The 14,245-nt window shown below is 41.0% G+C and overlaps 1 protein-coding gene across 7 annotated transcripts in view; it reads right to left on the bottom strand.

Annotated features, from left to right (window-relative positions):
* Positions 1 to 14,245, bottom strand: part of LOC106604982 (receptor-type tyrosine-protein phosphatase U) — a 297,005-nt gene that overhangs the window by 141,832 nt on the left and 140,928 nt on the right. For 5 of the 7 annotated variants that reach the window (XM_045718284.1, XM_045718282.1, XM_045718285.1 and 2 more), the window contains exons 6-7: positions 9,081 to 9,134; positions 7,759 to 7,933 (exon numbers count right to left, since the gene is read on the bottom strand). In XM_045718284.1, the coding sequence (XP_045574240.1) occupies positions 7,759 to 7,933; positions 9,081 to 9,134 (229 nt within the window). The remainder of the gene's footprint in view (positions 1 to 7,758; positions 7,934 to 9,080; positions 9,135 to 14,245) is intronic. The other 2 variants (XM_045718286.1, XM_045718288.1) reach the window with 1 other exon arrangement.

Here is a 14,245-nt window from a genome sequence, read left to right as displayed (position 1 = left end):
TCTAAAGTTTCTAAAACTGTTTGAATGGTGTCTGTGAGTATAACAGAACTCAAATGGCAGGCCAAAACCTGAGAAGATTCCAAACAGGAAGTGCCCTGTCTGACAATTTGTTGTCCTTCTGTTGCATCTCTATCGACATTACAGCATCTGTGCTGTAACGTGACACTTTCTAAGGCTTCCATTGGCTCTCTAAAGCCGCCAGAAAGTGGAATGGGGTGTCTGCTGTCTCTGGGCAAAGTACAGCAGCTCTGTTTGTGAGTGGTCAGCCTAGGGACAGTGAGACTGGAGATGCGCGTTCATGAGAATTCTCAATTTTTTTCTTTCAGCCTTCGAATGGATACAACGTTGCCCGGTTGGAATATTATCGCTATTTTACGAGAAAAATAGCATAAAATTGATTTTAAACAGCGTTTGACATGCTTCGAAGTACGGTAATGGAATATTTTTAAATTTTTTGTCACGAAATGCGCTCGCGCGTCACCCTTCGGATAGTGACCTGAACGCACGAACAAAACGGAGGTATTTGGATATAACTATGGATTATTTGGAACCAAAACAACATTTGTTGTTGAAGTAGAAGTCCTGGGAGTGCATTCTTACGAAGAACAGCAAAGGTAATCCAACTTTTCTTATAGTAATTCTGAGTTTAGTGAGCCCCAAACTTGGTGGGTGTCAAATTAGCTAGCCTGTGATGGCCGATTTATGTACTCAGAATATTGCAAAATGTGCTTTCACCGAAAAGCTATTTTAAAATCGGACATAGCGATTGCATAAAGGAGTTCTGTATCTATAATTCTTAAAATAATTGTTATGTTTTTTGTGAACGTTTATCATGAGTAATTTAATAAATTCACCGGAAGTTTTCGGTGGGTATGCTAGTTCTGAACATCACATGCTAATGTAAAAAGCTGTTTTTTTAATATAAATTTCAACTTGATTGACCAAAACATGCATGTATTGTATAACATAATGTCCTAGGAGTGTCATCTGATGAAGATCATCAAAGGTTAGTGCTGCATTTAGCTGTGGTTTGGGTTTATGTGACATATATGCTTGCTTGGAAAATGGCTGTGTGATTATTTGTGTCTATGTACTCTCCTAACATAATCTAATGTTTTGCTTTCGCTGTAAAGCCTTTTTGAAATCGGACAATGTGGTTAGATTAACGAGAGTCTTATCTTTAAAATGGTGTAAAATAGTTGATTGTTTGAGAAAATTGAATTGTGGTATTTTAGTTGGCTTTATATTTTGCGCCGTGCGATGCCATTGACTGTTGTCTGTCCTCAACAGGTTAATTGAGCGATGTGTGCCTCCGCTGGCACCGTAATTAATGCAAGCACTTCACAGAGGAAGTCACTAAGATGAAAGAAGAGACCCAACATCATTTCCAAAGCAGAAATCATTTCAGAGGCCACTGTCCAAATGACACTTACAGCAGACTCTCAGAGCCACTGAGCAATTATACAGTAAGTCGACTGTGTGAGGGGAAGATGGGAATGCAGAAAAACGAGGACTAAGAGTGACAGAAAGATCAGAGTTAGGTCTGTGGCTGTGACTAATCCCTGATTCCTGCAGAGGCGCCGGTGTCTATTATGACTGTCCTCTCAGAGGGCTGTCGTCTCTATTCCTGCCTCATCCCATGGATGCTTCCACAGAACTCGTACACACTGCAGGCAATCATGCAAGCCTCACAAGCCTCTGGAAGCACAGGGAGACAGGCTATAATACTATATATTGATGTAAATTCACCTCATCTCACATCAACAATACTCCCTTACTGTACTTTCCCAAGGATTCTATAACTGGCAATATTCATTACTGTTGCATTTCTGTTTTCAGCACCATTTTGTGTTTAGGAACACAAACCCAGCTGACTGTATCAGCTGGAGGATTGTTAATGTAGCTTTAAATGTACTTATGAATTTACTCAATTATGAATATTTTTCGAGATCCCTGAAAATTAGTTTTTTATCGAAACATGATAACTGATATGATAAATGTTAGCCAAAAACACCTCAGGGGTGAAACACAACAAAATGTGTTCTACATTGCAGGGACTGAACACTGGGCCTATTTGGGCCTATTTGCATTTGACATGATTACTTTGTGCCTGCAATCTATGGGCCGAATGGGGAGCGCTTGTGTGATCTGAAATTAGTTGATCAAGCTAATTAAAAGGCTGATTACCCTCTTGTTAGCGGGGGCAGTGGGGCAGGGGTGTTTATAAAAGCCTTGTTAAGGGGCTCACACTGCAGTCCCTGTGAAATACAACTCAGAGAAGCAGTAACTGAGCGAGCAGCTATGAGTTATGGCCCCATTACAGAACGGCTATGCATCAGTTATCAGAAGTCAGGACAGAACACACCATGCCAAAAATAACCCACATATTCTGAATTTAAAAAAGCTACGGCAACAACCATGTCACTACTATAATGCTACTAACAATTCCAGAGCTGAAAATTCTTTGTACAGTTTTCTACAGAACTGAGCACATTACTTGGAGATAGTCTGTGAATTGATTGAGGCTGTTGTTTACTGGCAGATACTGTGTGAGCTTAGTTCTGCTCTGGCTAGAGGCTGTGCTGTCATCCACCAAACGGTCCGCATCACTAAACTCAACGTAATACGTGCTGTCACATCTATCGATGGATTAGATTGGTGCTACTTCACAAACCTGCCTTTACTCACTCTCTCCCCCTCCTCTCTTATTTCTTACTCTCTCTCTCTTTCCCTCCGTCTACCACCTCTCCCTACTTTCAAGGCCTGTTTTAAGAAGTGATGACGCAAAGGATATAAATGACGAGAGGAGATGAGTAGAATAGGATTTCTCCATGTCCTTATTTCCCTCTCCATCTCCTTCCTCTGGTTTAGGGATTGGGGCCTAGCGTGGCATCAAACCCTCCTATTCAGCCATATTCAGCCGTGTCATCAAAGCGCTGTCAGAGCAGTGTCAGGCTCTAGGGTTAGAGTGAGTAATGGGACTGAGGTTGGGCCATCTGCAGGACATGATATGAGGGGGCAGAGATGATGGATCAACATTGGAGACCAATAGATCAGCTCTCCAACACTGCTATACTGATCAGCCTGGAACATTATTATTTACCTTTATTTCAATAGGGAAGTCATATTGAGACTAAAGTCACTTTTACAAATGAGCCCTGCACAATACAAAAACAAGCACATACATCAGGCAAACATAAATAAAGACAATATACACATGGTGGCAGGTAGCCTAGTGGTTAGAGTGTTGGGCCAGTAACCGGAAAGTTGCTGGATTGAATCCCCGAGCTGACAAAGTAAAAATCTGTCGTTCCACCCCTGAGCAAGGCAGTTAACCCACTGTTCCCCGGGTGCCAAAGACGTGGATGTTGATTAAGGCAGCCCACCACACCTCTCTGATTCAGAGGTTGGGTAAAATGTGGAAGACACATTTCAGTTGAAGGCAGGTATCCCCTTTCCATTAAATACACATGCAGACAGAAAAGAGCTCCAACTTCTTAATCATAACCTCAATTTTATACCGCACATTGAATATAGTTGCGGAGAGTCCTTGTAATCCTAGATTCAGATCATTCAGGCGAGAAAAAACATTGTCATCATGCAAGCGGTGAGCCAAGTGAAAATGATGGTCAGTAAGCTCGTCTCTCATTTTTTTTTAAATGTGTCAATACCTTGTCTCTTGATAACCAGCGCACTTCTGTATGTTGTAAAAGTGTTACATGGTCGCTGCCCATATCATTGCATAGTGCAGCAAATACAGCCTTGCACAAGTATTCATCCCCCTTGACATTTGACCTATTTTGTTGCATTACAACCTGTAATTTAAGTTGATTTTTATTTGTAATTCATGTAATTAACATACACAAAATAGTCCAAATTGGTGAAATGAAATGAAAAAAAAGTATTTACTTAAAAATTCAACAACCAAAAAATCAATAGATACAAGTGGTGCTATGAAGCCCCTAAATAAGATCTGCTGCAACCAATTACCTTCAGAAGTCACATAATTAGTTAAATAAAGTCCACCTGTGTTCAATCTAAGTGTCACATGATCGGTCACATGATCTCAGTACCTGTTCTGAAAGGCCCCAGAGTCTGCAAAACCACTAAGCAAGGGGCACCACCAAGCAAGTGGCACCATGAAGACCAATGAGCTCTCCAAACAGGTCAGGGACAAAGTTGTGGAGAAGTACAAATCAGGGTTGGGTTATAAAAAAATATCAGAAACTTTGAACATCCGACGGAGCACCATTAAATCCATTATAAAAAAATTGAAAGAATATGGCACCACAACAAACCACCAAAACTCACGGACCAGGCAAGGAGGGCATTAATCAGAGAGGCAACAAAGAGACCAAAGATAACCCTGAAGGAGCTGCAAAACTCCACAGCGGAGATTGGAGTATCAGTCCATAGGACCACTTTAAGCCGTACACTCGACCAAGCTGGGCTTTACAGAAGAGTGGCCAGAAAAAAGCCATTGCTTAAAGTGTTCACCAAAAGGCATGTGGGAGACTCCCCAAACATATGGAAGAAGGTAATCTGGTCAGATGAGACTAAAATTGAGCTTTATGGCAATCAAGATAAACGCTATGTCTGGCGCAAACCCAACACCTCTCATCACCCCGAGGATATCATCCCATCTAGGAAAAATGCCAAGGGGGGTGAATACTTTCGCAAGTCACTATACACGTGAGTTCAGGGGCCTTGCTTTAACAAAGTTAACCTGTTGGGGCTAGGGGGCAGAATTTGCACGGCTGGATAAAAAAATGTACCCGATTTAATCTGGTTACTAATCCTACCCAGTAACTAGAATATGCATATACTTATTATATATGGATAGAAAACACCCTAAATTTTCTAAAACTGTTTGAATGGTGTCTGTGAGTATAACAGAACTCATTTGGCAGGCAAAACCCTGAGACATTTTCTGACAGGAAGTGGATACCTGATGTGTTGTATTACCTTTAAACCTATGCCATTGAAAAACACAGGGGCTGAGGAATATTTTGGCACTTCCTATTGCTTCCACTAGATGTCACCAGCCTTTACAAAGTGTTTTGAGTCTTCTGGAGGGAGATCTGACCGAACAAGAGCCATGGAACGATTATGGCCCATTAGACACCTGGCGCGCGAGTTCATGTTGGGTACCCTCGTTCCAATACGTTATAAAAGAGAATGCATTCGTCCACCTTGAATATTATTCATGTTCTGGTTAAAAAAGGCCCTAATGATTTATGCTATACAACGTTTGACATGTTTGAACGAACGTAAATATATTTTTTCCCCTCGTTCATGAAGTGAAGTCCGGCGGGCTTAGATCATGTGCTAACAAGACGGAGATTTTTGGACATAAATGATGAGCTTTTTTGAACAAAACTACATTCGTTATGGACCTGTGATACCTGGAAGTGACATCTGATGAAGAGAATCAAAGGTAATGGATTATTTACATAGTATTTTCGATTTTAGATCTCCCCAACATGACGGCTAGTCTGTATCGCAACGCGTATTTTTCTGGGCGCAGTGCTCAGATTATTGCAAAGTGTGATTTCCCAGTAAGGTTATTTTTAAATCTGGCAAGTTGATTGCATTCAAGAGATGTAAATCTCTAATTCTTTAAATGACAATATAATATTTTACCAATGTTTTCTAATTTTAATTATTTAATTTGTGGTGCTGACTTGACTGCCGGTTATTGGAGGGAAACGATTTCCTCAACATCAATGCCATAGTAAAACGCTGTTTTTGGATATAAATATGAACTTGATAGAACTAAAAATGCATGCATTGTCTAACATAATGTCCTAGGAGTGTCATCTGATGGAGATTGTAAAAGGTTAGTGCATCATTTTAGCTGGTTTTATGGTTTTGGTGACCCTGTCTTTGAATTGACAAAACATTACACACAACTCTTGTAAATGTACTGTCCTAACATACTCTAAATTTATGCTTTCGCCGTAAAACCTTTTTGAAATCGTAAAACGTGGTTAGATTAAGGAGATGTTTATCTTTCAAAGGGTGTAAAATAGTTGTATGTTTGAAAAATTTGAATTTTGACATTTATTTGGATTCAAATTTGCCGCTCTTGAAATGCACCTGCTGTTGATGGAGTGCACCACGGGTGGGACGCTTGCGTCCCACCTAGCCCATAGAGGTTAACCATTTTCAATGTAGTGTCCAAAACGTCTTTCAAGCTGTCAGGCATTCCCTTGGCAGCAAGAGCTTCTCGGGGGATGCTGCAGTGTACCCAAATGCCATCAGGAGCAACTGCTTGCACGTGCGGTACCACTCCACTATGTCTCCCTGTCATGGCTTTTGCGCCATCAGTACACATACCAACACATCTTGACCACCAAAATCCATTTGATGTCACAAAGCTGTCCAGTACTTAAAAAATATATCTCCTGTTGCTTTGGTTTCCAGAAGAGGATGTCTTTCTTAATTGACCCCCCATAAACATAACGGACATATACCAGGAGCTGTGCCAGGCCCACCACGTCTGTTGACTCATCCAGCTGTAACGCATAGTATTCACTGGCTTGTATGTGAAGCAGTAATTGTTTCAAAACATCTCCTGACATGTCACTGATGCATCGTGAAACAGTGTTGTTTGATGAAGGCATTGTCTGTATCATTCTTTTGGCCTTTTCCCCAAGCATTGTCCGAGCCATATCCGTCGCAGCAGGAATAATTAAGTCCTCCACAATAGTATGGGGCTTGCCTGTCCTAGCCACTCAGTAGCTCACCATATAAGACACTTCTAGACATTTTTATGAATGGTATCTGTTGCTTTTATACATGTCTTACTACTCTAAAGTCGTCTTAATTCTCGCTCCAAAAATTCCCATGGCTTATTTTTTCGAATTGGCATGTTTTGTTTCTAAATGTCTGTGTAAAAGTGAAGGTTTCATTGAGTTGTGAGATAGTATTTTTGCACAAATAACACTGTGGCTGAGGAAAGGCAATACTCCCAATATAAGTGAACCCCAAATCAATGTATCATATTTGCGCCTCTTCGATGGTCCAACATCCCTGTCTGTTGTTTGGTGCTTTCCCGGGTAAGGGGGCAGGAGCTCTTCAGCTGCATCAGATTCACAACTGTCAGTGTCCATGCTAGCTGCGCTAACAACGAATGTAGAATTACTGATGCTAGCAATGGATGTGCTCGTGGAAGCAGAACAACTTGTGTCGTCGACAGGTGCAGGAGTAGTACTGCCTGTAGTAGCAGTACTACAAGTAGAGCTGGTGTGCGTATCTATGGGCCTTACTTTTTCTTAATCCAATTTCAAGTAAACGGAATGAGCAGCAGCTACGTTTGGCTACACAAGGATCGTAAATGGAATTCCCGCGATGGAGTAATGGTTGATGTGATTTGACGTAAATTATTTGACTAGGCTACCTGTATTTGACATTGTGTTGTTATTTCGCTGAAAAATTAGATTTAATTTTATTTTTGGCAGTGAAACGAGGCTACCCCCGACGGCATTGCACGTACCGCTGTTTGGGAATACCTGGTCTATATGATAATATCAATCAAGCACTTCAATGTGTTGATTAAATTATGCCACAGCTGACAAGTGTGTTTGACGTGTAAATTGATTAATGATTCATTAATGTTCATTTTACTGCTTTTGCTAACACAAAGTAACATGACTAAAACACTTTTATTCAGTTCACCCTTGGTTCATAGACCTACAATACAGCATATTGAGAGATCCTAGCCTCGTCCCACTGACTGACGGTGGGTGCATTTACCTTTGACGATGAGTTCAGCGAAGTTGGAGACCCCAGAGCCCCTGGAGGACTGGGTGACACATCGGTACAGGTCCTGGTTGTTGCACTGCACACTGTCCACATGTAATGACGCCACAAAGCGCCGGTGACTCAGGTGCTTGACCAAGGCTGTAGAGGTCACGTCCCCACTGTGCCTCTGGAGAGAGAAAACAGGATGGGTCAAATATAAACAAGCACACAAAAACACATGCCGACAACCATCCGTGGAGATCAGTGGACAAAGGGCTGGAAAACGGGCCGCACCAAAAAAACGCATGGTTGCCAAGAAAGCAGTTAGATTTGCTAGATTCTTAAAATGTGTGTGCAGTGTTTGCGTGTTGGAGTCACTTTTAATTATTAATTGATCTACTGTTTCTATCGTAGGCCACTGTAATCGATGGTACCATTCTGAAGAAGGTGCACATGGATCAGATTCAAACTTTGAAGACCGAGATCGAGTCATTGAAGACAGACCAGCAGAAAGAAAAACATCATCTGAGGGCAGAGATATGGGCGACAGCTGATGCATTGGTCCAGAGCCAGACGGCATTGGCGGAGAGTCGAAAAATGACGCGTTGAATAGGGCGAGGAATGAGATCTCACAATCCAAGTCACAAACCATGCCAGGGACACCTGTGAGCTCTGGAACTCCACCACCTCTGAGACAAGCATGGAGAAACGAAAATGTTCAATTATATTCCATGATATTCTTAAAATATGTATGTTGGCTGAATATCAACAGGTGATGTCTGCTAAATAATCAAGTTGATTGCACAGTCATATAGCCTCGGCACCTACATAAAGCTTTGTGTGGGCGACCTCATGCAACCGCAAAATGTTGGATAAAGCATATACTGTACAGTATTGTATTTCTTCATCAGCATCTTTATGGTTTCGTTAATAAAATTATGATTAAAAAATACTCTTTCAAAATGCAGATGTTTATTTAGTTATGTATCCATAATGAATTACTATGGGAATAAATATAACTGAATTACAGAATTTTTGGAACTAAGTTGACTAATGAAGGTAAACAAATTGTTGCTTACTGGAAAATACTCCTTCAAACACACAAGGTCACATTGTACAGCACCATTATGGCTATTAGCAGGTAGCTGGACTATAGGCTTGCCTAGAAGGAGGGTAGGGGGAGAATTCTATCGTCAAATGTATTTCTTAGTTAGGTTGACTGTATCACAACCGGCCGTGATCAGTTGCAATTTCAGTTTAATCCACCAGAAAAGACAAAACCAATAATTCAACAAAAATGATTATTATTATTATTATTATGTATCACTTCTTACCGTGATTGGGAGTCCCATAGGGCGGTGCACAATTGGCCCAGCGTTTCTCTCCCTCTAAAACAGAAATACATGTTTTGGCCTTTACAAATATTATTTTGGCCTTTATTCAGATTACAATAGCTCACTTTCGTTTTTTGAAAACAAAATAACCTCCAAAATATTGGTATATATTATCAAGTTGATGGCAAAGTCATATAGCCCGGCACTTACATAAAGCTGAGGGACTCATTTATGGCTTTGGATGAAAATAAATAAGTACCAACATTCTTTCTAATAGTCTTTAATAAAGAAATGTTTTGGTTATCCTGACCTGGACACCATTTACAGTATTATAATAGCCCTCCTGATTGGTGCAGCGATCTAAGATGCTGCATCACAGTGCAAAATGAGATGCTACAGATGCAGGTTCAATACCCATGTCGGCCGCCACCGGGAGACCCATATGTAATTATTGGCGGTCACGTCATTGAAATAAATATTTTTCAATATACTGTAGGCCTACCGTAGGCAACATGAGTCTCACTAGTGTTGAGTAATGTGTTGTTAAAAGTGGTGTAGGTCTTATTTATTTAAAGAGCATATTGAAGTTAGAAGCAATTGCCTACAACTATTTTAGCACCATTTCGCACTGCTTTGAGACAAGCATGGGGACTGGTCTTGATAAATCAATGAGATTTCTATTTTCACTGAATCTCCATTTGGGTGTTGGCTAGACTACAATTATACAATTAGGGTGAATAATGTTATGCTCTTAGTGTAACCTTTATTTAACTAGGCAAGTCAGTTACGAATTCTTATTTACGGACAGCATAACGGAATCGCGGAATCGAACCCCAGTCTCCCACGTGCCCGCATGACACGGGGATTCTTTAGCTAAATAGCCCAGTACTGTATCCTACTCCCGACCATCATGTTGTACAGCGACATATTTTCCAGGAGGTTTGTAGTTTTTCTTGGAATAGAAACACCATAATATTAATCAAATTAATTAAGCAACATTTCTTAAAATCAGTTCCATATACAATGTTCTTACAAAAAAAGGTTTTAAACTCTCAAGTACAGCCACTATTGAAGGCTATCAAATGTTTCTCAAAGATGCCCTCTGGTGGTCAAACTAGCACAAACTAGATTTAATGGTTATGATGGCTGACTCTTAAATAATGTGCCATAGAATTGTACGTTGCAACTTTTAAAGGATGAACCACTGTATCGTTCCACAAAAGCCACAGCCTTTGCAGAGCAAAGGAAACAACTACTTCAAGGTCTCAGAGCAAGTGATGTCATCAATTGAAACACTACTAGCACACACCACTAACTAACTAACTAGCCATTTCACACCGGTTACACTCACCCCCCTTTGACAACCTCCTTCTCCATAGCCACCCCAGCAGCTGGGCAGAGCCCAACTGAGTGATCCAATGTAACAGTAATGCTTCCGTCCCTCTCCTTGCCCCAACCTGGGCTCGAACCAGGGACCCTCTGAACACATTAACAACTGCCACCCACAAACCATCAGTACCTATTGCTCCACAAAAGCCACGGCCTTTGCAGCGCAAGGGTAGCGCTGTCGCAGTCATGACATTTTTTCAGCCGGTTATTTTCATGTAAATAACTGTATCTCAAAGCCTCTACGCATACAAGCAGCATACAAGCTACTGATGTGCGCCTTTGGAACGTCTACATTTTAAAAAGTCTAATAAATCAATTTAATATACACTATCACAATAAATCCATTATTTATTTTAGGCAGCTCTAAAGAAACATGATATGAGGAAAATATATTTTTGCACCATGCCACAGGTAGGCTAGTTAATTTAGCAGACAAGATCATTTTGTATTATATGATTTCATAGTAAGAAGGATATAATTCCCATTTCGGAGCGAGTGAGCATATGAAGTGGCTATGTTGAGCTGTCAGTGAGGGAAAAGAGTATTTGATCCCCTGCTGATTTTGTACATTTGCCCACGGACAAAGAAATGATCAGTCTATAATTTTAATGGTAGGTTTACTTGAACAGTGAGAGACAGAATAACAAAAAAATCCAGAAAAACGCATGTCAAAAATGTTATAAAATGATTTGCATTTTAATGAGGGAAATAAGTATTTGACCCTTCTGTAAAACATGACTTAGACCTTGGTGGCAAAATCCTTGTTGGCAATCACAGAAGTCAGACGTTTCTTGTAGTTGGCCACCAGGTTTGCACACGTCTCAGGGGGGATTTTGTCCCACTCCTCTTTGCAGATCTTCTCCAAGTCATTAAGGTTTCAAGGCTGACGTTTGGCAACTCGAACCTTCAGCTCCCTCCACAGATTTTCTATGAGATTAAGGTCTGGAGACTGGCTAGGCCACTCCAGGACCTTAATGTGCTTCTTCTTGAGCCACTCCTTTGTTGACTTGGCCGTGTGTTTTGGGTCATTGTCATGCTGGAATACCCATCCCCGACCCATTTTCAATGCCCTTGCAGGCGCTGCAGGATTTCGGTCCTTCTCGGCAATTGTTTTCTTGGTGACTATGGTCCCAGCTGCCTTGAGATCATTGACAAGATCCTACCATGTAGTTCTGGGCTGATTCCTCACCGTTCTCATGATCATTGCAACTCCACGAGGTGAGATTTTGCATGGAGCCCAAGGCCGAGGGAGATTGACAGTTCTTTTGTGTTTCTTCCATTTGTGAATAATCGCACCAACTGTTGTCACCTTCTCACCAAGCTGCTTGGCGATGGTCTTGTAGCCCATTTCATCCTTGTGTAGGTCTGCAATCTTGTCCCTGACATCCTTGGAGAGCTCTTTGGTCTTGGCCATGGTGGAGAGTTTGGAATCTGATTGATTGATTGCTTCTGTGGACAGGTGTCTTTTATACAGGTAATAAAATGAGATTAGGAGCACTCCCTTTAAGTGTGTGCTCCTAATCTCAGCTCGTTACCTGTATAAAAGACACCTGGGAGCCAGAAATCTTTCTGATTGAGAGGGGGTCAAATACTTATTTCCCTGATTAAAATGCAAATCAATTTATAACATTTTTCACGTGTTTTTCTGGATTTTTTTGTTGTTATTCTGTCTCTCACTGTTCAAATAAACCTACCATTAAAATTATAGACTGATCATTTCTTTGTCAGTGGGCAAATGTCCAAAATCAGCAGGGGATCAAATACTTTTTTCCCTCACTGTAAAAGTGATAATTTGAATCAGGTTCTATATGCTAGATTTAGAGTTATTTGGCAGATTTAGTTGCGAATGATACAAACCTTAGAATGTTTTAGAAATCAAAACATAGAGTATATGGGCTGCATGATGCGACTATAGGCTATTGTGATCTGTTCCTTGCCTAAGGCTGCTCATTCATGTCCATGCTGTTCTCTCATCAAGTGATCATATTTTCACCCATCAGACTATTCTCAATTTAATCTCGTCTTTACTAATATGTAAAATTCGAAAAGCTGATTAAACAGTATGATCATTACACAGGTGGACCTTGGGTTGGGGACAATAAAAGGCACTCTAAAATGTGGTTTTCATTTCAAATCAAATTTTATTGGTCACATACACATGGTTTGCAGATGTTAATGCGAGTGTAGCGAAATGCTTATGCTTCTAGTTCCGACAGTTTTGTCACACAACACAATGCCAGAGATGTCTCAAGTTTTGATGGAACGTGCAGTTGTCATGCTGACAGCAGGAATGTCCACCAGAGCTGTTGCCAAAGAATTGAACATTGATTTCTCTACCATTGTCGTTTGAGAGAATTTGGCAGTAAGTCCAACTAGCCTCACAAAGACAGACCACGTGTAACCACGCCAGCTCAGGACATCCACATCCGAATTTCTACACAAACTGTCAGAAACCGTCTCAGGGAAGCTCATTTGCATGCTCATCGCCCTCAGGATCTTGACCTGACTGCTGTTCGGCGTCGTAATCGACTAATCGAGAAGTGTGCTCTTCACGGATTCAACTGTACCGGGCATATGGCAGACAGCGTGTATGGTAGAGCAGTTTGCTGATGTCAACATTGTGAACAGAGTACCCCATGGTGGCGATGGGGTTAAGCTATGGACAACGGACATAAGCCATGGACAACGAACACAATTTTATCTTATCTATGGCAATTTGAATGCACAGAGATACCGTGATGAGATCCTTAGTCCCATTGTCGTGCCATTCATCCACCGCCATCACCTCATGTTTCAGCATGATAATACACGGCACCCTGTACGCATTTCCTGGAAACTGAAAATGTTCCAGTTCTTCCATGGCCTGCATACTCACCAGCCATGTCACCCATTGAGCATGTTTGGGTATGCTCTGGATCGACATGTACGACAGCGTGTTCTAGTTCCCACCATTATCGAACAACTTCGCACAGCCATTGAACAGGAGTGGGACAACATTCCACAGGTCACAATCAACCGCCTGATCAACTCTATGCGAAGGAGATGTGTTGTGCCTCATGAGGCAAACAGTGGTCATTAAAGATACTGACTGGTTTTCTGATCTACACCCCTACCTTTTTTAAGGTATCTGTGACCAACAGATTCATATCTGTATTCCCAGTCATGTGAAATCCAGAGATTAGGGTCTAATGAATTTATTTCAATTGACAGATTTCCTTATATGAACTGTAGCTCAGTAAAATCTTTGAAATTGTTGCATTTATATTTTTGTTCAGTTTAATAACACATATTTCACTCCATGCACCGATTGATGAGCATGCAGCCTTTCTACGCAACAGGTGATATTCCACCCAAACTCTGTATGCCATGGGCTCTCCAACCCTGTTCCTGCAACTAGACAGTGCTTGATTTGGGTAACCAAGTGAAATCTGGTCGGGAACATCGATAGTAACATGTTTTCACAACAAGACATATTTTATTACATTCTTGACAGCACCTCTCTCTGACCACTCTAGAAAGGAGAGAGGAGATGGAAATGCACAGTGGTGCGATATTCTGTAGCTAAAGGTAATGTGTCAGCTTATTAATTATAAAAAATATAAAAAATGCCCTAATACTAGGCTATTCAAAATCAAATATAAATTCACTATAATTGTAGGTTAACTTTGTAAGCCCCCCTGCACAATCAATGAACCAACAGCATCGCCTTGGCCTACATTATATTCTCTCCCAGACTCATGGATAGAACGTTTGGAGCGTAGCATAAGTTAACCAGT

Source organism: Salmo salar, chromosome ssa05 (genome assembly GCF_905237065.1).
Source record: "Salmo salar chromosome ssa05, Ssal_v3.1, whole genome shotgun sequence".
NCBI lineage: Eukaryota > Metazoa > Chordata > Actinopteri > Salmoniformes > Salmonidae > Salmo > Salmo salar.
Note: the sequence above shows the minus strand (reverse complement) of the source record. Positions and strands in the feature narration are given on the sequence as shown.